A 23,673-nucleotide genomic window follows, 5' to 3' on the forward strand; every position below is an offset into this window, starting at 1 on the left:
CCCCGTTGACAAATGCGTACAGCCATGAGTCACTAATGCCGCCATTTTGTGGAGGAATTTTTTGGCAACACTGGCTTGCCATAACACATCATTAAGTCGTTTGTCATAACTGCACCGTGTTTTAGCCATTTTGCCTGCTCTGCTGTGCTTGCTGCTTTTTGTTCATTTTTCAACACATCCAGTGGAATCTGATGTGTGTTTACTGCCATCAATGTGATGTTTGCCTGTTGTGCCGCCTGTTTTGCTGCTCTGTCAGCAAAATTGTTGCCTGTAGTAATGAAAGAGTCAGTAGGCGTTGTAAGATGGTTTGCCAGTTGGTGTAATCATTCCTCTGTTATGCCAAATTTTTTGCAAAATGATGCACAGCAGAGAAAACATACTGGCTGTCTGTATGTATGTTTATTAGTTTGTCTTTGTGTATTTAGCTTTTGCGTATCACAGCTATCAGCTCAGCGCTCTGTGCAGGACATGAAGAAGAAAGTGGTTTTGCTTCTATTATTTTACTATCTGTGGTTACTGCGTAACCTACACAATTTCGGCCTGTGCTGTAAGGTCAAATGCTGTTCTCCTAGCTTCCACACTTGCTGATCATAAGGTGGATCTGGGCCTGGAGTTTGTTTAAATCTCAGAATGTTGTGATACTCGGTCGGTTTCTGGCACTCAGGTGTAATACCAGAAAAGAATGGCATGACTGCTATCTTAAGTTTTGTCAGAGCGTCTCTACCTAGCAAATTTACTGGACACGACGGGTCATATATGCATTTAATAAAGCACCTGCGGCCACTTGCTGTGTGTACTAGTTCTAAAAGGGCAGTTAATTGTTGTACAGTTGTGTGGCCTGAAGCTGACTTTACAACTAATTTGTCCTCTACTCCTACAATCTCGTGTGAAGTGACCTTCCTCTCCACGGTTCTAGCAGGCGTTGTCTCTATGTTATCTGCTGTTTCTGCATGGCTGTCTGCAGCCTTGGTGTTTGTGACTTTGCTCGCCTCTCTGTTCCTGATAGCCACCTGTGGATTAGTGTTTTAGTCTGTTGTCAACACGTCAGCCTTATTTTTAAGTTACAGAATGCTTCTTCCTTTTTTTTCTTGGTTTGGGAGAATAGATGCAACTCTACATTTTCACTTAAGGCAATTTTAAATAATTTCTAGTTTTTCAAACAATTCATGGATCTCACACATTTCAAACTTTCAAGTTAGGGTTGTTTCCCATTTATACATATATATATATATATTTAACTTTGCATTGCTCACAGCTCATAGCTCACAGCTCTAAACCTAGGCATTTTTCAATCATATGCCTAATCACTATGTGTCACTGTGACTCTCAAGTATTGTCACAAGTTCGTTTAAATTCGTTTCCAAAACCAACAAAATAATCAAACAAAAACAAAAAACATAAACGTGTCAGGACACAAAAGAAAAAAGAAAAATGCTGCCACCCGAACAAGGCAGAAGTCTGCATATGTTGGCTTGTAAGAGCATGCAGCTTGTAACATGGTAGACTAATGTGCCTGTGTTAATTCAGCTCCATATTATTGTGTGAAGTTGCACTTGGTTGGGAGTGGTTTTGTGGTTGTCACATTTTTGGTGAGCCAATGGCTGGAATGGGGTTGGACTAATTAGAGGCAGGTGTACTTGATTGCACTGATACACTGGTCTTCTTATAGCCCACACTACAAACACTGCTGTGTTGTTTTGTCTCTCTGTGCAGTCCAGGGCCTATTATATGCCACAGCCTAAAGGCAGCAGAGTTCCAGAGGCTTGAGTGACCACTGACTATATGCTTGCAGGGTGGTGGGTCTCCAAGGACAACTTCTAACCCTGTTAAAGGCAACATGTGGTGTGCAACTTGGCCGTGTGGCATAGCTGGCTCTGGCCTTGGGACTGTGTGTTTTTATACAATTCTTAAGTGGGACACTGGACTGTTCTATCTTTTATCTCTTGATATATTTTTCGTCAATAAATTATCTTTTAGAATTTTATTGACTGACATCTTTTTGCCCACGACTGAGACAGTTGGTCAGACCTAGAGTCTTTCTTTGGCAGAATAGCAGCTTCTGCTCTAAAAGAAACAAATAAATAAAAAGAAAAGAAAATGTGGAACGTTCTCATCAGCTTAGCAGTGTCTACATATTTAATTCAGCTTCTCAATCCTGTAGTTTTAGCTGTTGTCTACAGGGTTTTGCTTATTGGTTGTTATTATAGGTGTGCTCTATATCTCAGCAATGTGTCATTCTAGGATGATAGGTTTCAAGCTGGTCAAGTGCCTCTATGCACTTCATTAGTTTAGTTATTCTCTGTATTGTCTTCATCTCACATGTCATTACACTGAGTTTCAGCAAACCTTAAGCTTGATGCAGACTACTGCTTAACAATTATTCACCTCACATCATAACCGATTAAGGTGCCTCTTCATATTAATATTATGTCATTGTTAGTATTATCCTCTTTGTCTTATATAACAGCAATAGCATATTATAATATTTTATCAGTGTGTACCACTATACTACTACTGAGCCAATTTGATAGTTAGGATCATCTTATTCAGCAAACAGATAATTTTGAATTCATCCAATCTGCGGTCACATTTGTTCTCTCTGTTGCATGGCGGACCAGGCAGGTCTATTATAATATATTATTTATATTTTATTTTGTATCCATCAAGGGCTTCAGATGACCTGCAGAATCATCCTTTTCCCAGGGTGGAGACAGTTACCTTTTCACACACTGTCCTTGGCTGAACAATGACACAGCCTTAATATACTTTAGTTATGTTATTAAAATATTTTCGTGTGAATTATTTGCTTTATATTCATTTTATACATTGTGGGCATGGTCATCATGCCAACTGTGTTTCATTGTTAATATCACTTTACAGGTTGTTATCCTTGCTATTATTAATTTCAAATACTCTAAAGATAATTTCTACTGTAACTTTCCCTTCATCTTTATTTCGTACTTTTTATATTTATATCTACTCAGTGGGGTCTGTTTTCAACCCTTTTAAACTACTTCAAACTACTTTGATCTCTAGTTTTCACTTAATAAGGGATTATTATGTTCTTCCTGATATGGGTGTTGCTGCAGATGCGGCTGCAGGAGTGAGTGATGGTTTACTAAAAGGATTGTGGGGACTGCACAGTGTCTCGTCTTCTGGTTTTACTAAACTGGCAGTTGAGTTCTGTTCTTCTGACTGTTTATATTTTGTTTTCTTAAATCTCTCAGTTTACAGACACTGTTTTTGTCCGGCGTCTGGACTTTTCTTTTCTCACCACTGCTCGTCAGCAGGAGTGAGTTTTAATTTCACTTGCTTGATTACCCATCTTATTTATGTATTTACTTATTTTTGTTTAAGTAATATATACACAATACAGCTGCTATCACCTTCGCTGGTATTAGAGACGAGAGTGGTTGCTCACACGCCCTTCTACTTTCGGACTATTTCCAAAAGCGGTGTGAACTTTACGAGACGGAACTCGACCGTTCTCTCAACTCACCAGCACGTCAGTGAATAGCAGTAAAAGAAAAACACAGTAGGAGCAGCTCAGTCTCTTATTGGACCGTGAAAATTCAGCTTGCTCCGTTAATTAAAACAATACACACACATACATTCACATTCACACTTATTCGCGCGATCGGAACCCTTATCATAAGGGGAGCTGCCAGTCTTTCTGTAGACGAGCTACTTATTCCCTTGACCCAGCTGGGGGAGCTACCCAGAGCTCCAAACCTAACCCACAAGAGTGGGGAGCTTCCAGTCGACGAGCTCCAAGCTACCAGCCGACGAGCTACTTTAAACCCACAGAAGTGGGGAGCTTCCAGTCGCGACGAGCTACTTTCGCTATTTTAAATTCCCTGAATTTAAAATACGATTTTACGCAAGATTGTGTCAGTGTGTCTGTATCTACCTGGTCAGTGTCGCCGGGTCTGGTCCACCTCGATCGGGCCCCACCACCGTGGGTCGCTTTCTAAGAACGTTGGCCAAGACTCGAATTTAACGCCCTTGGTCTTTGACCACACACCTAGTGTGTGGGCTGTCGACAGACGAGCAACGTGGACTGGTCACGGAGATGGGACACGATGGAGGCGCTCCGGCTCCGAAGGACCAAGAAATGTTGGGGGAAAACTCTGTAAAAAACCCAGGAGAAATAAAGACACAATGAGACAAAGTTACTTTCTTTATCAAACGTGTACACGGGTGAGCTGCTAAGAACAACTCACACCATGCACAGTGGCTTGGTAATTTTTATAGGCACAGAGCACAGAGACAGTGAGAACAGGATAACAAATAATAAACAGATAAAATAAAACAACTCCATATATGGTGCTAGTCTCGTCAGCAGAGAGCTAGGGAAGATAAAACAATCTAAAACAATATGTCCCAGAAACAAGATGTGTTTGCTGGGAAAGTCTAAAAAGATAATTCTAAACTAATCTAACCATAGACAAAAGGGCATGCTTGCACATTTAAAAGAAGGTAAAGAAACATAGAAACATTTTTCCTGTAACACCTTCGAAAGCTCTTTGGTCTTGGCCATGGCGGAGTTTGGAGTCTGACTGTTTGAGGCTGTGGACAGGTGTCTTTTATACAGATGATGAGTTCAAACAGGTGCCATTCATACAGGTAACGAGTGGGGGACAGAAAAGCGTCTTACAGAAGACGTTACAGGTCTGTGAGAGCCAGAGATTTTCCTTGTTTGAGGTGACCAAATACTTATTTTCCACCCTGATTTACAAATAAATTCTTTACAAATCCTACCATGTGAATTCATGGATTTTTTTTTCACATTCTGTCTCTCACAGTTGAAGTGTACCTCTGGTGCAAATTACTGACCTCTGTCATCATTTTAAGTGGGGGAACTTGCACAATCGGTGGCTGACTAAATACTTTTTTGCCCCACTGTATATGTGCAGACACATACAGGGAATTTGGTTCCGGTAGATGGTGGCTCTCAAGCACAGCAATGTAAATCTCACACACACACACACACACACACACACACACACACACACACACACACACACACACACGTGTCTATATATACACATTACACATACATACACAAAGCTATGTAAACCAACTATAAATAACGAATCTAACCTTATATACATAAAATACAGAAATGAATGAGGTGGAATGAATACTACAAAATGTACATAAGGTGCAGTTGCAGTCTGGCAGTGGGAGCAGTGTGACAGGTCAACTGTTAAGAAGGGAGATGGCGAGGGGAAAGAAACTGTTCCTGTGTCGGGTGGTCCTGGTCTGCAGGCTTCTGCAGGCAAGGATGTGGCCTGTAATGTCTTTCAGATGGGCTAACACCAGTCGTTCGAAGGATTTCATGACCACAGACGTCAAGGCGACAGGTCTGTAGTCATCCAGTCCTGTGATGGTGGGTTTCTTGGGAACAGGGATGATGGTGGAGCGTTTGAAGCAGGAGGGAACTTCACACAGCTCCAGGGATCTGTTGAAGATACGAGTAAAGATGGGAGCCAGCTGTTCAGCACAGGTTTTGAGGCAGGAGGGTGAGACGCCATCTGGTCCGGGGGCTTTCCTGGGCTTCTGTTTCTGGAATAGTCGGCTCACATCCTGAGTGTGTATTCTTAGTTTCAGGGAGGAGGAAAGGGGGGTGAGAGGTGTGGTGGAGGTCGTTGAGTCTGGATTGGGGAGGGTGGGGGTGGTCGTTGAGTCTTGATTGGGGAGGGGCAGGGTGAAGGGGGGAGAGGTGGAAGGTGTGTTGGGGGTCAATGTCTGAAGCAATGTCCCTGGGGAGGGGAGGGTGGGGCGTGGGAGTCTGTCCGTCTCAAACCTGCAATAGAAAGTGTTTAACTCGTTGGCCAGGTCTTTGTTTGCTTCAATAGTGGGTGGGGGGCGTCTGTAGCTGGTGATTTCCTGCAGGCCCCTCCACACTGACGCAGGGTCGTTGGCTGAGAGCCGTTCTTCCAGCTTCTGGGAGTAGATCCTTTTAGCTGCTTTGATCTCCTTGGTCAGTGTGTTCCTGGCTTGCTTGTACAGGACCCTGTCACCACTTCTGTAAGCGTCCTCCTTGGCCTTGCGAAGATGTTGGAGTTTAGGAGTGAACCATGGTTTATTGTTGTTGTATGTGCAAAAGGTCTTTGTTGGCACACACACGTCTTCACAGAAACTGATGTATGATGTCACAGTGTCCGTGAGCTCATCTAGGTTCTCAGATGCAGCTTCAAAAACAGTCCAATCAGTGGAGTCAAAACAGTCCTGCAGTTCCTGCTTTGCTGCGTTAGTCCACTTCTTCACAGTTTTGACTACAGGCTTGGCACGTTTGAGTTTTTGCCTATAAACTGGAATAAGATGGACCATGCAGTGATCAGAATGTCCCAAAGCTGCCCGGGGCACAGAGCGATAGGCATCTTTTAGAGTGGTGTAGCAGTGATCCAGTATGATGTTGTCCCTGGTGGGGCAGTCTATGCTGTCTGTATTTAGGGAGTTCGTAGTTTAGGTTTGCTCTGTTAAAATCCCCAAGAATAATTGTAAAGGAATCCGGGAATTTCCTCTCCAGGGTAGTAATCTGGTCAGCCAGCTCGCACAGTGCGTTGTTCGCGTTGGCCTGTGGAGGGATGTAAACTCCGACCAGCATGAAGGAAGAAAACTCCCGCGGTGAATAAAAAGGTTTACAGTTGATGAGAAAACTTTCCAAGTGTGGGCTGCAGTGTTTCTGTAACACTGTGACATCAGTACACCAACCTTCATTAATGTAGAAGCAGACTCCACCACCCTTTGTTTTCCCTGAGAGCTCTGTTTCGCGGTCCGCCCGGTGAAGTTGGAAGCCCGGCAGATTTAAGACAGCGTCTGGGACTCGCTCACTGAGCCAGGTTTCAGTGAAGCAGAGGGCAGCAGAGCGTGCAAAGTCCTTGTTAGTCCGGTTTAAGAGCAGTAATTCGTCGACTTTGTTTGGAAGAGAGCGGAGATTCGCGAGGTGAATGGAGGGGAGTGCCGTGCGGAATCCTCGCCGACATTCAAAAACAAAACAACAACAAATCAGCGACCAATATAGCCACCTTTCTTTGCAAGGACACTCAAAAGCCTGCCATCCATGGATTCTGTCAGTGTTTTGATCTGTTCACCATCAACATTGCGTGCAGCAGCAACCACAGCCTCCCAGACACTGTTCAGAGAGGTGTACTGTTTTCCCTCCTTGTAAATCTCACATTTGATGATGGACCACAGGTTCTCAATGGGGTTCAGATCAGGTGAACAAGGAGGCCATGTCATTAGTTTTTCTTCTTTTATACCCTTTCTTGCCAGCCACGCTGTGGAGTACTTGGACGCGTGTGATGGAGCATTGTCCTGCATGAAAATCATGTTTTTCTTGAAGGATGCAGACTTCTTCCTGTACCACTGCTTGAAGAAGGTGTCTTCCAGAAACTGGCAGTAGGACTGGGAGTTGAGCTTGACTCCATCCTCAACCCGAAAAGGCCCCACAAGCTCATCTTTAATGATACCAGCCCAAACCAGTACTCCACCTCCACCTTGCTGGCGTCTGAGTCGGACTGGAGCTATCTGCCCTTTACCAATCCAGCCACGGGCCCATCCATCTGGCCCATCAAGACTCACTCTCATTTCATCAGTCCATAAAACCTTAGAAAAATCAGTCTTGAGATATTTCTTGGCCCAGTCTTGACGTTTCAGCTTGTGTGTCTTGTTCAGTGGTGGTCGTCTTTCAGCCTTTCTTGCACTGAACATAAGTTCCCTGCAATTTCTGAAGAATATTACAGTAAATCTGGCTGAAACTTGGCCCAGACGTACAGCAGGTTTCCCGGAGGAGGGATGTGTTGAAAGTTGGACCTCAACTACTCAGGATGATTTTTAATGAATTTCTGAAATTTCCATAATTGTAGTGTATTGGCCGACTGCATTGGATACAAGTACCCATTAATTTCTGAGGAATTCTACAGTAAATCTGGCTGAAACCTGGCACACAGGTACAGTAGGTGTCCTAGAGGAGGGATGTGTTGAAAGTTGTACATCAACTACTCAGGATGATTTTTCATGAATTTTTGAAAATTGACATAATTCTATTGTATTGGCTGACTGCATTGGATACAAGTACCCTTTAATTTCTGAGGAATTCTACAGTAAATCTGGATGAAACTTGGCACACAGGTACAGTAGGTGTCCCAGAGGGGGGATGTGTTGAAAGTTGTACATCAACTACTCAGGATGATTTTTCATGAATTTTTGAAAATTGACATAATTAAATTGTATTGGCTGACTGCATTGGATACAAGTACCCTTTAATTTCTGAGGAATTCTACAGTAAATTTCGATGAAAATTGGCACACAGGTACAGTAGGTGTCCCAGAGGAGGGATGTGTTGAAAGTTGGACATCAACTACTCAGGATGATTTTTCATGAATTTTTGAAAATTGACATAATTGTAGTGTATTGGCCGACTGCATTGAATACAAGTACCCATTAATTTCTGAGGAATTCTACAGTAAATCTGGATGAAACTTGGCACACAGGTACAGTAGGTGTCCCAGAGGGGGGATGTGTTGAAAGTTGGACATCAACTACTCAGGATGATTTTTCATGAATTTTTGAAAATTGACATAATTAAATTGTATTGGCTGACTGCATTGGATACAAGTACCCTTTAATTTCTGAGGTATTCTACAGTAAATCTGGCTGAAACCTGGCACACAGGTACAGTAGGTGTCCCAGAGGAGGGATGTGTTGAAAGTTGTGCATCAACTACTCAGGATGATTTTTCATGAATTTTTGAAAATTGACATAATTGTAGTGTATTGGCCGACTGCATTGAATACAAGTACCCTTTAATTTCTGAGGAATTCTACAGTAAATCTGGATGAAACTTGGCACACAGGTACAGTAGGTGTCCCAGAGGGGGGATGTGTTGAAAGTTGTACATCAACTACTCAGGATGATTTTTAATGAATTTTTGAAAATTGACACAATTGTAGTGTATTGGCTGTATTAGATTGAATAAATGTTTCCATTAATTTCTGAGGAATTCTACAGTAAATTTCGATGAAACTTGGCACACAGGTACAGTAGGTGTCCCAGAGGGGGGATGTGTTGAAAGTTGGACATCAACTACTCAGGATGATTTTTAATGAATTTTTGAAAATTGACATAATTCTACTGTATTGGCCGACTGCATTGGATACAAGTACCCTTTAATTTCTGAGGAATTCTACAGTAAATCGGGCTGAAACCTGGCACACAGGTACAGTAGGTGTCCCAGAGGGGGGATGTGTTGAAAGTTGTACATCAACTACTCAGGATGATTTTTCATGAATTTTTGAAAATTGACATAATTAAATTGTATTGGCTGACTGCATTGGATACAAGTACCCTTTAATTTCTGAGGAATTCTACAGTAAATCTGGCTGAAACCTGGCACACAGGTACAGTAGGTGTCCCAGAGGGGGGATGTGTTGAAAGTTGTACATCAACTACTCAGGATGATTTTTAATGAATTTTTGAAAATTGACATAATTCTACTGTATTGGCCGACTGCATTGGATACAAGTACCCTTTAATTTCTGAGGAATTCTACAGTAAATCGGGCTGAAACCTGGCACACAGGTACAGTAGGTGTCCCAGAGGGGGGATGTGTTGAAAGTTGTACATCAACTACTCAGGATGATTTTTCATGAATTTTTGAAAATTGACATAATTAAATTGTATTGGCTGACTGCATTGGATACAAGTACCCTTTAATTTCTGAGGAATTCTACAGTAAATCTGGCTGAAACCTGGCACACAGGTACAGTAGGTGTCCCAGAGGGGGGATGTGTTGAAAGTTGTACATCAACTACTCAGGATGATTTTTAATGAATTTTTGAAAATTGACATAATTGTAGTTTATTGGCCGACTGCATTGGATACAAGTACCCTTTAATTTCTGAGGAATTCTACAGTAAATCGGGCTGAAACCTGGCACACAGGTACAGTAGGTGTCCCAGAGGGGAGATGTGTTGAAAGTTGTACATCAACTACTCAGGATGATTTTTAATGAATTTTTGAAAATTGACATAATTCTATTGTATTGACTGTATTGAATTGAATAAAGTACCCTTTAATTTCTGAGGAATTCTACAGTAAATCTGGATGAAACTTGGCACACAGGTACAGTAGGTGTCCCAGAGGGGGGATGTGTTGAAAGTTGGACATCAACTACTCAGGATGATTTTTAATGAATTTTTGAAAATTGACACAATTGTAGTGTATTGGCTGTATTAGATTGAATAAATGTTTCCATTAATTTCTGAGGAATTCTACAGTAAATTTGGATGAAACTTGGCACACAGGTACAGTAGGTGTCCCAGAGGGGGGATGTGTTGAAAGTTGGACATCAACTACTCAGGATGATTTTTAATGAATTTCTGAAAATTGACATAATTCTATTGTATTGACTGTATTGCATTGAATATAAGTTTCCTTTAATTTCTGAGGAATTCTACAGTAAATTTGGATGAAACGTGGCACACAGGTACAGTAGGTGTCCCAGAGGGGAGATGTGTTGAAAGTTGGACATCAACTACCCAGGATGATTTTTAATGAATTTTTGAAAATTGACATAATTCTACTGTATTGGCCGACTGTATTGGATACAAGTACCCTTTAATTTCTGAGGAATTCTACAGTAAATCTGGCTGAAACCTGGCACACAGGTACAGTAGGTGTCCCAGAGGGGGGATGTGTTGAAAGTTGTACATCAACTACTCAGGATGATTTTTAATGAATTTTTGAAAATTGACATAATTAAATTGTATTGGCTGACTGCATTGGATACAAGTACCCTTTAATTTCTGAGGAATTCTACAGTAAATCTGGCTGAAACCTGGCACACAGGTACAGTAGGTGTCCCAGAGGGGGGATGTGTTGAAAGTTGTACATCAACTACTCAGGATGATTTTTAATGAATTTTTGAAAATTGACATAATTGTAGTTTATTGGCCGACTGCATTGGATACAAGTACCCTTTAATTTCTGAGGAATTCTACAGTAAATCGGGCTGAAACCTGGCACACAGGTACAGTAGGTGTCCCAGAGGGGGGATGTGTTGAAAGTTGTACATCAACTACTCAGGATGATTTTTAATGAATTTTTGAAAATTGACATAATTCTATTGTATTGACTGTATTGAATTGAATAAAGTACCCTTTAATTTCTGAGGAATTCTACAGTAAATCTGGATGAAACTTGGCACACAGGTACAGTAGGTGTCCCAGAGGGGGGATGTGTTGAAAGTTGGACATCAACTACTCAGGATGATTTTTAATGAATTTTTGAAAATTGACACAATTGTAGTGTATTGGCTGTATTAGATTGAATAAATGTTTCCATTAATTTCTGAGGAATTCTACAGTAAATTTGGATGAAACGTGGCACACAGGTACAGTAGGTGTCCCAGAGGGGAGATGTGTTGAAAGTTGGACATCAACTACCCAGGATGATTTTTAATGAATTTTTGAAAATTGACATAATTCTACTGTATTGGCCGACTGTATTGGATACAAGTACCCTTTAATTTCTGAGGAATTCTACAGTAAATCTGGCTGAAACCTGGCACACAGGTACAGTAGGTGTCCCAGAGGGGGGATGTGTTGAAAGTTGTACATCAACTACTCAGGATGATTTTTAATGAATTTCTGAAAATTGACATAATTCTATTGTATTGACTGTATTGAATTGAATATAAGTTTCCTTTAATTTCTGAGGAATTCTACAGTAAATCTGGATGAAAATTGGCACACAGGTACAGTAGGTGTCCCAGAGGGGGGATGTGTTGAAAGTTGTACATCAACTACTCAGGATGATTTTTAATGAATTTCTGACATTTCCATAATTGTATTGACTGTATCGGGCCGTTACATTGTAATTTGTGCGCGCGCGTGCACGTGTGCGCGGGTATAGGCTTTCAATCGGCACATAAAGCGAAAAGGCGCTACCGTAAAGACTGGTGTAAAAGCGCAAGGAAATTTATGCGGCGGATAGGAGGCGGCTGGCTTGACCGCGGCTCACAAATGACGGCTCACTTTACCGCAGTGAGGTTTAGGACAAAGTTTGTGTTTTTTCCATTGTTTAAGCACTGCTTCCAGCCAAGAGTGATACCATATATGCCCCATAGCTGCAGAAAAGGCTAACATTGTTATATTTTTACAAAAAACAGCTGAACATGAGAGGTTTTTGGACCAATTTTGTGTTCTCCATTCTTTAAGCACCGGTTTGAGCACCGTTTGAGCACCGGCACCGTTTCAAAAGTACCGATTTGTCACCGGTATCGGATAAAACCTAAATGATACCCATCCCTAGTTGTGGCTATGAAATCTGAGCTCTGTTTTAACAAAGGTTCCAGAGTGTGAACCATCAGTATGCAAACATGCATGTGAAATATTTGGATGAACTATCAGTGGGCAAAAGTGATTCATTTCATGAGCATAAATTACTCATTTGCAATGCAAAATATTAAAAAGCAGCCTGTTTCATATGCACAAGTGATCTCTTTCTCGGCTCTTTTCTGGAGGCATCAGAAGAAGTCGTGTTTCAGTTTCTGATCTGAACAACACCTCATATATATACTAATTCACACATCAGCAGCTGTACATCTCTGGCTCATCTTGTTCTTTTCTTTTTGCCTAAACAGGAAGCAGGCCTATTTTTTCCTAACAAATATATTTTAAACTACATACATTATATACTAGCTGTTTGCACTAACGCTCAGTACACAGTGGTCTGACTAATTTATTTGTAGAGTTACAGGGTGTTTTTCTTTCTCCTTATATGCACACTACACACTATGTGCAATTTTCAAAAGGTCTGTACTGAGAAAAACTCCTGTATAAGACCTATCTGTCCTCTGCATTTCTTTCTAGCAACCTCACAGCATCGTGCAGCGTCGCCTGCTGGAGGGAAACATCACGCGACTCAGAGGTGAGGGCCGGGACCTCAGCACCAGGGTTCGCTCCCCACTGGCCGACACCAAGGACGGACCTGCTGACACCGAGGAGAGGAGCGAGAGCACGGCTGACGACTCCACAGAGGAGAGGGAGTCTTTTGAGGAAAGTGAAAGGAGCCTACGGTCGGATGAGGAGGACGACAGCAGCGAGGCCGGAGCCAGACAGACAGCTGAGAAGCCCGAGGGCGGGGAGAGCTCGCCTGTCCTAACTGCTCTCATCATTCAGTGCAAGGTACTGAACCCTGCGTACTCAATCTACGCTCACCCACATTCGGTGCTCTGCTGAAACAAACTGAAAACAAAAGAGGAGACAAAGACCACACTACTCTGCTCCCATGACTCATCATTCAAAGCCTTCATTTACTTTCTCTTTACAACATATCAAAAGCTCTGCAGGACCCACAGACACCACTGAGTCACAGTGATTAAATAAGTCTAACCTGGTCAACACATCTGCATGCGCCCAAAACAGATTCAGCATATAAAAGAAAAAGTGCGCAGGGGCTTAAAAGTGTGGAGGATAAAATGATGGAGAGAAAGACAAAAAATGGTATAAAATCTTCAGCAGCAGGTTACCCAAACTTGTGTTTAACCAACATGGTAAGAAACAGATAACTCTCCACCTGGGGGCTAGTTTTTCCACTTGTACCCAACACTGGCCCTTGTAAAGCATAATTTGTAGTCCTAGGTTGAGTCATCAAAGAGCCTATGCCACTGTTTCATTTATACTCTCATTTTTCAGTGGTTCAGTGGTGGGTCTACAGTGTTTTCAGGAGGAAAACTGAGGTCATTGTGTTGATACTACCTACAACATTAACATAGTGGATAAGCTATATACTATTAGATTTTAACTCACTGGACAAGAAGCCTGTGCTAATCAGTGGACAGAATTTAGCACCATCTCATCATGGACATTATTATTAGCAAGGGTGTAGATTTGGTTTTGGCATTGGTGGGGACTGATGATTCAACCACCGAACTCTGCCCCGTTTCTTTTATTTCCTCCTTTTTGTCTTTGCTTCTTGATAAAAAAGGAGAAATATACTTGCCTACATATGCTATTCTACATGCTTTTAAACCATTTAAAATTACAATTAATAGTTTTATATAATGTTAAATTACAATTAAAAAAGTATTTTAGACTTTAGTTTATATTCCATATAAATCGGGTATCATACAAAAATAAAAATAGCTTCAAATACAATAATGACCCGCCAAGTCATCATCCAATTTCACCTGTGATCTTGTATCACCATTACTCTCTGAGCTTTGTGTTGGTTCTTCTGTCACCTGACAAATAGGACATACATGACAATAAGAATAAAATGTGTAGCTGCTTCAGTGTTTCTGTCAATTTGTGCAGATCTGGACTCATCAGTAATGTTTGTAGCATGAGTGCATTTTTAAAACCATTTGTGCAAACTGCACTACAAGGTGGAATATTTGCAAAATCATGACTACTTTGTGATATTTTGTCTCAAAAATTAACCCTATGAATATGTCAGCACATTAGGATGAAATTATTGTGTCACCAACATTTTAACGTTAGACATATAATTTTAACAGCCTCTGTAAACTAATATCCTGGCTTGCTCGAGGCTGCCGTTTTCTCTGACAGTTTCAAACAAAATTAGAAATCCTACTCTGAGACTGAGACAACTAATACTGCTGCCTGTTGTGCAGTTAGTTTACAAAACACGTTATTCATGGTTACATACAATTTTAGACTGATGTGGGCCAAAGCCTAGCATAGCATGTAACGGTTTTATGACGGACACATTTTATGAGTGAACTTGACTTTAAGTGACTTACAGGTTTCTTTGAAAAATACTTCCTTATATCCAGGTTCTTCCTTTGTGCTGCCATCCTGCTCTCCTCCTTGCAGGTCCTTGCAGTGCAGGCTTGCCGCTGCTAAAACTAAACAGAGCTCCCTGAAAGGCACAGCCAATCACATTGGCCATATTTGTCACATGAGGTAGGACTCCGGTAGAGAACGTTCTGCACCGCTGGGTGAATGAGACGTTGACATATCGTCTTTTTTTTTTATTTCTATCGGTTTTGTTTTTCTTTACTCGGAGAGATCAAATTATTGGTGGGGACAATTCAATAACCGCTGGATATTGGTGGGGACATGTCCCTTCCATCTTTGCCAAATCTACACCCTTGATTATTAGAAGGCACAGCATACATTTTCATTGCTATGCAGATGATACCCAGCTTTACCTATCCATCGAGCCTGATGACACACACTGATTAGTTAAACTCCAGGAATGTCTTAAAGACATAAAGGGCTGGATGGCGTCTAATTTCCTGTTTCTGAATTCAGATAAAACTGAGTTTGCTGCACTCGGCCCTATAAATCCTAACATCTTATTTACTTCCAAGCTTGAAAACTGTATATCGACATGTCTTAATAATTCCCTGAAAAACTTACAGTTGATCCAAAAGTACTGAAAGAGACTAGAACGAGAGATGTCAAGTATGATGCTACCACTACCATGCACGATAGTTGTTCTGCTGTTTTTAGGTTTGAAAGCCTCACCATTACTCTAACAATAAGACTTTTCTCTAGAAGGTATTTTGCTTGTTCAAATGGGCTGCAGCAAATTTCAGTAAAGCTTGAATGTGTTGATTTTGGAGCAGGGACTTCTTTCTTGATTGACAAGCAAGAAAGACATGAATGACTTGTACTGTACATTTGGAATCTACAGTTGTTTACAAATGGTTTCCTGAGACCATCTTAGCTCATGTAAATCTACAACGCTCCTTCTTAGATCTTCACTGAGTTCCTTGGAGTTTCCCATTGTACTGAGTATTGGTCAATCCAATGAGTGCTGTCAAACAAATACTTCTTATGCTGGCAAAGAGAAACTATCAGCTGTAGTCAATTGTAATCAGTAAGAAGAAGTTAACAGACATTGGCCTTGTCAAGTTAAAAGACACTGCAGAACCTTCACCACCACTTATTAAGAGATTTAAGCAAGTAAATGTATATATTTGTATACTTTTGTCCCTGTGTGAATGAGAGAAAGTCTAATATAAATTCAAAGTTGTGCTAGTAACTCTACTTTTTTGAAGCCATTAAAGATGTATGCTGTACAATGATTTCACCCTGGATATGGAAGAGTTCAAAGAAATCATTAAAAGCCCCAAATTACCAAGACATCAGTCCTCTTTGAAGATTCATGATCACTACAAAGCTACAGTATTTGAGACACACGAGCAACAGTCAAAGAATATTTGCTGAAACCAGTATTTACCCCTATACCTCCCTCACTCACCCACGTTAAGTCCTACACATTATCACACTTCATTTCTATTATTTTTAATACCTTTTAAAATAATAATAATAAATTACTTTTTAAGATCAGGCATTGGAACTACAGTGTCAGGTTTACTGAAACAATTTGCACTTCTTGGTCCATGAACATCAGCACAGATTGTTTATTTTCTATTTCATGTGATAGAAAATATTGTAGTGATATTTATTATTGTGCAGTTTATTGGGCTTCTGTGTCTGAAATACAATGAACTAAGTAGATCATTAAATGGAGCTTTGTAACATCAAGCCAAGACAGCCAGTACTGCATAAAAAAAGTAAAAAAAGACATAGAGCTTACGGTCGACATGTCTGGTGAATGAAACCATGTGAAAGTTTCTCTCCTATGTCTTGGAAAGTGTTTAAAATCTAATCATAAACCCCGATCTGAACTGCCACTAAGGTTAGGTATTCACCACTGATCAGGTAAAAGCAGCTTACAGAAAGAGAAAAGCTCTGAAGATGGTAGAAACAACACAAATCTGCATGCAAAACCAGTAGGCCCATGTGCCTACTGGTTTTGTTTCATGTGTGCCTGAGGCCCATGTGCCTACTGGTTTTGTTTCATGTGTGCCTGAGGCCCATGTGCCTGCTGGTTTTGTTTCATGTGTGCCTGAGGCCCATGTGCCTACTGGTTTTGTTTCATGTGTGCCTGAGGCCCATGTGCCTGCTGGTTTTGTTTTGTGTGTGCCAGGGGCCCCGGTGCCCGCTGGTTCTGCGGCTGTTTTCGCTGGGGGGCCCGAGGAGCCCGTCCAGCCTCCTGTTTCGCTAGCTGGGGGGCCCGAGGAGCCCGTCCAGCCTCATGCCACACCGGCTGCCACGTCGGCTGGGGGGCCCGAGGAGCCCGTCCAGCCTCCTGCTTCTTCGGCTGGGGGGCCCGAGGAGCCCGTCCGGCCACCTGTGGCTGCTTCACCACCTGTGGCTGCTTCACCACCTGTGGCTGCTTCTCCACCTGTGGCTGCAGCGCCGCCTCCTGCAGTACCACCACCGGCAGTGCTACCGCCTGCTACGGCCACACCTCAGCCTGAGGACGCATCCTCGCCTGGTCCAGCTTCATCCTGGCCTGGTCCAGCTTCATCCTGGCCTGGTCCAGCTTCATCCTCGCCTGGTCCAGCCTCTGCATCGGCTTCGCCTGGTCCAGCTTCAGCATCCTCGTCAGCTTCGCCTGGTCCAGCTTCAGCATCCTCGTCAGCTTCGTCTGGTCCAGCCTCCGTGCCTGCATCCTCATCTGGCCCAGCCTCCGTGCCTGCATCCTCGTCTGGCCCAGCCTCCGTGCCTGCATCCTCGTCTGGCCCAGCCTTCGTGTCTGCATCCTCGTCTGGCCCAGCCTTCGTGTCTGCATCCTCGTCTGGCCCACCCTTCGTGTCTGCATCCTCGTCTGGCCCAGCCTTCGTGTCTGCATCCTCGTCTGGCCCAGCCTTCGTGCCCGCATTATCGCCTGCAGCAGCGTCTTCAGCATCCGCATCATCGCCCGCCGCATCAGCTCCAGCCCCGCCTGGTTTGGCTTCAGCGGGTCCTGCCTCTTCCTTCTCCTCATCTGTGCCTGGTTCCACTGTTGGCACACCACCATCCGGTCCGCGTCTGGCACCTCATCTTCATTGGCCGTTTTCTAGGCTGCTGGCTGGTCGTCATCGCCGTCGTGGCCGCCCTCCTAAACGAGGTTGTTGCCGCCACGGCCTCCTTCGTGGCCGGCCTCCTCAACTCTTTACGCGCCGCCACGGCCTTCTTCGTGGCCGGCCTCCTGAACTGTCCCATCCTGGCCTCCTGTGCTATCGGGCCCCAGCCCGGCCACCTGAACTGTGCTTCGGACTCTGCTCCCCTGTGTGTTTTGTGAACGTTTGTTTGGGTCTCTGGGGCCTCCATTTTGGTCGTGGCCCGGTCCCTCCGTCCTGGACCCCCTGCCGCCCGCCCGGGTCTGGTGGCGTGTTTGTGTGGCTGTCGGGGGCCAGCCCTTGAGGGGGGGGGGGGGGGGTACTGTCATGGTCCTGCGGCCATGACTCAGTGACTTTGTGTTTGTGTTCTTTATTGTTATTATTCTCTTTATTATTCATGGGCTGTTTTGGGATGGTTTGTGTTTTGGGATTTTAGATACTGGGTTCTGGGTTTGTGCTCCCTCTATTGGTCCCTGGTGTCAGTGTTCCCCTGTCTCGTCAGGTTAACCAGGTCCAGCTGTGTCTCCCACCTGCGTGTGATTTCCCAGTGTCTCTCTGTGTACTTATGGTGTGTGTTTGCCTCTGTTCCTCGTCGCGTCGTCTGTGTTCATACCCTGTGAAATCCCCTGCGTGCTCTCCCTGCTGTTCTCCCTTCATGTTCAGGTTTGCCACTCCTTTGTGTAGTTTCGCCCAGTTTAGTTCATCCTTAGTTCTGTTTTGCCATCTCCACTTTATGTTTGGTATTGTCAATAAATCGCCTTCACATCTGAGTAAGTGCTGCATTTGAGTCCTCCTTTCCACTCTTCACACGGCCGCTGCCCCGAGCCGTGACAAATACCCAATGATTGATTTGGTGGTGTTCTTGACAACCCATTGCTGTGTATTCAAAAACTCATCTCTCATCTTTCTTTGTGTTTAAAATTCACATGTAAACTAAGTGATAAACAATAAATCAGCAAACTGGAAATTTCCAAAAGCCTAAAGGACAGGATAAGAAAATACCCTCCCACTATGAATCACTCACATCTGGATATATATGAGTCTGTATACTGTGCAGTTAACACTAGTCTTGAGCCGTCCCTCATTTCTTTGTATTTTGCCAGAAAAATTGGAAATGCGTGCAGCAATTTTTTTGAAATGTGCAAACAAAAATGGAAACATAAAATACAAGACAAACGCAGAGTTAGTGCCATTATAATGAGTTTGAAAGTCAATATTTTGGTTAAACCACCTTTATTCTTCAGCCTGAACTCTTTCAGGCAGCTTTACTCTCATTTTTTAAGTAGTCTTCAGTTATACAGTTCTCAAGGCTATGACTTCAGACAATCCCACACTGCTTCAATAATACCAAGGACGAAGCTCTGATTGAGGCTAATCCATGACTTTGTTCCATTGTGTTTTTTTCTATCCATGTTTGTTTTTACTGCATTGGCAGTGTGTTTAGGATCCTTTGTCACGTGGAAAAATTATCAAAACTTAAAATAGATTTTTTTCCTAAGTTTTTTGTTTTCTGTATACACAACAGTGGTTTATCTCTTGAGTTAGGTGCATTTTTTAAAATTATTTTTTAGACCAAGTAAAATTAATCTGGCCAGGTACAAGGACTGGACTGAAAATTAGTGAAAGACCCTGAGAAAGCCTGAAGAACTGTTGCTCAAGACCACTTAAAGAAATTACAAGAAAGTCCGGCTCGTTTAGAAGCAAAACATAAAGAAAGAGCGGCTTCTCAAAACTTTTACAGCGTCTTCTAGCTTGAGTGCCATAGCCATCATAGACTGGAAACAACTGAAAGGCACAGTAACACACTACGGGATTTATTGTTCCTTCTAGTTTAATTGTAGTAACACATGCGGCAGAATATTTCATACTTTGTCTATAACCGTTGGCTTGATACTATAATATTTTGCCCTTTTGAATTTGAATTTTGGAGAATTGTGGCCATGCATAACACCAAGGACATAACTGTATTTTATCCTTTGAAAGAAATCAATACAGAGATCAAACAGCTTCTCATCCCTGTGGGAGAATATCACACAGTTTCTCTAAGTCCACTTTTTCAGTGGATTCAGCGTTTTCACCCATTACTCGGTGTGCGTTTGCTGGGTTTTATCATCAACTTATTAAATGCAAAGTGTTCTTTAGTTACTTGTTTGGCTGCTATTTTTAAACCTCAGGGATGGGGAGGGATTATTGCACTACCGGCCTGGGACAAAAGAGCAGGTTTGTGGGTCTGCTGATAAGCCAGTGAGGACAAAGAAGCCTTGCTCAGTCAGCTCGGTCTGCATAGACTGAGAGGGATCAAAACAAGGTAAATGGAAAATCAACGTGTTTACTTCCAAATGGGGGAATATCCTCGGGTCAAGTAGATAAGGTATTGACTTATAAAGGAGATAACGAGAAGAGAAGGACAAGAGAACACTGGATGTTTGAAAATATGTCCAATATCTAAAACAGAAAGACTCTCTTTTCATGATATTAAAATACTGACTCCTTATTTACAAGATACAATTTAAAAAATGCAGGATGTTGTGTTCCTGTGAACTTGTACTGAGTATTTTTAGTTGTACTTTTATTTAAAACATCAGCAAATTATAGAAACTAACCATTCGAGTGTTTTTAAATGCCTTATTTTCTCAAGCTGACTGTCCTAGATTTGTAAGAGAGATGAAACAGATGACTATATTTCAGATTGTTGATGACTGGAAATTGCCCAAAGATTCTGCTACTAAAGCTTTACTTGATCTGAAAGTAAATCTGTTTATAAATACACCGAGAATCTTTGATATATATCTGCATCTTATGGTGGAAAATACCTAAAAAGAGCCTGATGCTCACTTATGGGGGTGGTGCCAGCACATTGCTTCTGCCATATGTTCTGTATGTACCTCATTAATCCAGTACTTTGCTTTCTTTCCATAAACATGGACATGTTGCATGAAATCACCTCAGAGGATGCTGAATGGGAAGAGGCCTTTGCAGACTGCAGTTCTAATAAACCATTACAATCTGCTGGCAAAAGATGAAACATGTCTTTGTGACATGAGGCGCCCTGCAGGCAGCAGGGCACCCGTGAGATAAAGAAAAGTACAAATGTCAGTGGAAATTGGGCCAAAAGACGCCTGCTTGCATTGCTACTGTAAAACTCTGGATTTAAAATCAGATAAGGAAATGTACTTAAATGCCCTTTTTGGTGGGTATAGGATGCAACTTTGTTCATATAAATCTATGTAATAATATAAATCTATCGCCAGGTGAGTTAGGTTAGCATAAATACTACAAGAAAATACAAAAAAGCGCTTAAAGTGGACTACAAGCAGCTGAGAAAATATGAGATAAAACAGGCTGTCAATGTTAATTAGGGCAAACCTCACATTAGCATGTAACATGTACTTTCAGGACAAAAGTTTGATGATTAAAAGACTATATTGATACATTGGGAATTCACTCATTTGCATTTTTGTTGGGCACATAATAACATGATATTTTTCTTATTTTATTCTTGCATGTATAAACATTTATGCATTTATCAGATGTGTTAGCTGACCCAAGCTGCTAAGCTAGCTACTGTTAAGCTACAGTAGCCTTTTTAACTGCTGGCTTATTACACCATTGCAAAAAGTAAGTCTGTGAAATTTCTTCCCTCCTGGATATTCCACCATCAACTTTAAATGGTATTGTTGCAAAGTAGCACCTCAGTAATTAAACAGTAGATCATGTACAGTGAGGGGTTTCACAGTGTTGAGGTGCACACAGTGTATAAAAGCCACCCGCATTCTGCCTACTCAGTAACTGCAAACTTTCTGTGGCATTAATATCAACATAAGGAATTGTGCTGGCAGCGTCTTGACATAGGTTTCCATTGTAAGGCAGCGCATGCAGGTGCAATGTATAGGAGACCCAGTACTTTTGTCCATATAGAGTAACTCAAACAATAGAACAACACTATATTTTTTAACCATCTTAAAGAATTGGCGCAACAGCTGGAGCAGTTAGGTTCAAATTCTAATCAAATGATCCTATTTCCCAAATTGGGAAATTGTCCTTCTGACTTTGGTGGGTCCATGTGCTTTCAAAGTGGCATATGTACTGGAAAAGAAAAAAAAAAAAAAAATTAAGGCCCCTAGGAAAAAAAACTGGGGGCCATGACTTGTTTTTTGGAATTCTGAGAACATGATATTAAAATGAATAATAATTTTTAATTTTCATATTGTTGTTCTAACTTGAAGGATATTAGTTTGTGAACTGTATATTTTCCCCCACATCAAATACTTTGCTCTCCACACAGAGAGTTGCTTGGCCAATGTGTTAAATCTGCACTCCATGCATGTTTCTAAAAAAATCATTGTCCAAACTGAGGAACTGAGATCTTTTGTCAGCAATTTGAGTCTAATATAGAGCTAATGGTTAACACCTCAAGACCTGTAATGGAGGTAATGAAGAATAATCTGGGTGGTTTATTTTTAACTGTATGAAAAAGCTAAACACCTGCAGCAACGGAGAGTCAGTACAGAGCAAGCTAAGCAGACAAAATAGCAAAAAACAACAGTGGAGTTAGAAATACTCCACTACTGGAATATTTGTTTTGTTTGCACAACCCAACCTGATTGAGAGTTGAAAGTACTTTTTCAGTTTGGCAGTCGTGAGCATATGGCAGCCAAAAAGATTCATTCAAAACAGGAGAGATCAGCGTTCTTTATACGCTCTCCATAGTTAATGTGCTAATGTGCTGTTCATGCTGGCTGGTTTCCTTGCATGCACTGGTCCCAAAATGAAGCAGTAAAAAATAACACTGTGACACCAAAAATCACCCCTCTGTCTCCCCACAGTGCTGCGAGACTGAAGTCAAGGCATCCATCAACACCGGCAGCCAACACAACCACATCTCCACCTCCTGCTGTCAGAGGCTGGGGTAAGAAACACTCTAAACACTCACTGCACATGCACCTAATATTAGCATCTTAATTTATTCTGAGAAACACATCAGCTCAGTACAAATACTGAAGTGATTAAAAAAGTAACCAAGGATAGAAGAAAGGACACTTCACAGAAGAAGTAGATTTAAATAAATGAGCTTTAAAGAGAAATCTGAATGACAACATAAAGCTCTTAAGTTTCTCCAGATTGTTAAAGATGTGATCTTAATGTCGTCTTTAAACTTTCAAATATATAATAAAGATCTTTTTTTTCTGGTGGCTATTTCGTAATTTTCCTTAAGAAAAAGAAAATCATTTCCATTTTAAAGTAAGGAGTCAGTTCTATGACAAAGTTACATTTTATCCCTACAAATATTGTGCAGCCGTTTACACCATGAGTTTGCCAAATGTGGATAAAGTTCAGGTTAATACCCGCATGCCTGTGTAGAATGTGGTTAGCGCTGAGAGACAGTTTAAAAAAACAAAAAGCACATACTCAGATTCTTTTGTTGGGCCATCTTTAGCTTTAACGACGGCGTAATTCTCCATGGCATTGCTTTAACGGGCCTTTTCAATGTCGCAACATTTATTTCTGTCAGAGTTTAATTAATTTTTTTTTTAACCAAGCTCTTGCATTAATAATGGGAGAGTTGGACCTCAATGCAAAGACTTCTCCATCACATCCCAAAGACTCAGTGAGGTTATGGTCCAGACTCAATCCTTGCTCCCTGAACTACTCATTCATAATTGGAGCCAAGTGAATTCTTGCATTGTTATAGGAATAAGGGAAGAAAAAAAGTTGATGGAAGAACATGGTCATACATT

General features: G+C 41.8%; 1 protein-coding gene across 1 annotated transcript in view; it reads left to right on the plus strand.

The window, feature by feature from the left end:
* nrip2 (nuclear receptor interacting protein 2) overlaps window positions 1–23,673 on the plus strand; it is a 72,388-nt gene that overhangs the window by 42,274 nt on the left and 6,441 nt on the right. Inside the window, exons 2-3 of the mRNA XM_085375970.1 lie at window positions 12,882–13,196; window positions 22,762–22,844. Of these exons, the coding sequence (XP_085232096.1) occupies window positions 12,882–13,196; window positions 22,762–22,844 (398 nt within the window). The remainder of the gene's footprint in view (window positions 1–12,881; window positions 13,197–22,761; window positions 22,845–23,673) is intronic.

Source organism: Diplotaxodon limnothrissa, linkage group LG17 (genome assembly GCF_057381915.1).
Source record: "Diplotaxodon limnothrissa isolate DT_005_m linkage group LG17, D_limnothrissa_male_GT1.1, whole genome shotgun sequence".
Taxonomy (NCBI): Eukaryota; Metazoa; Chordata; class Actinopteri; order Cichliformes; family Cichlidae; genus Diplotaxodon; species Diplotaxodon limnothrissa.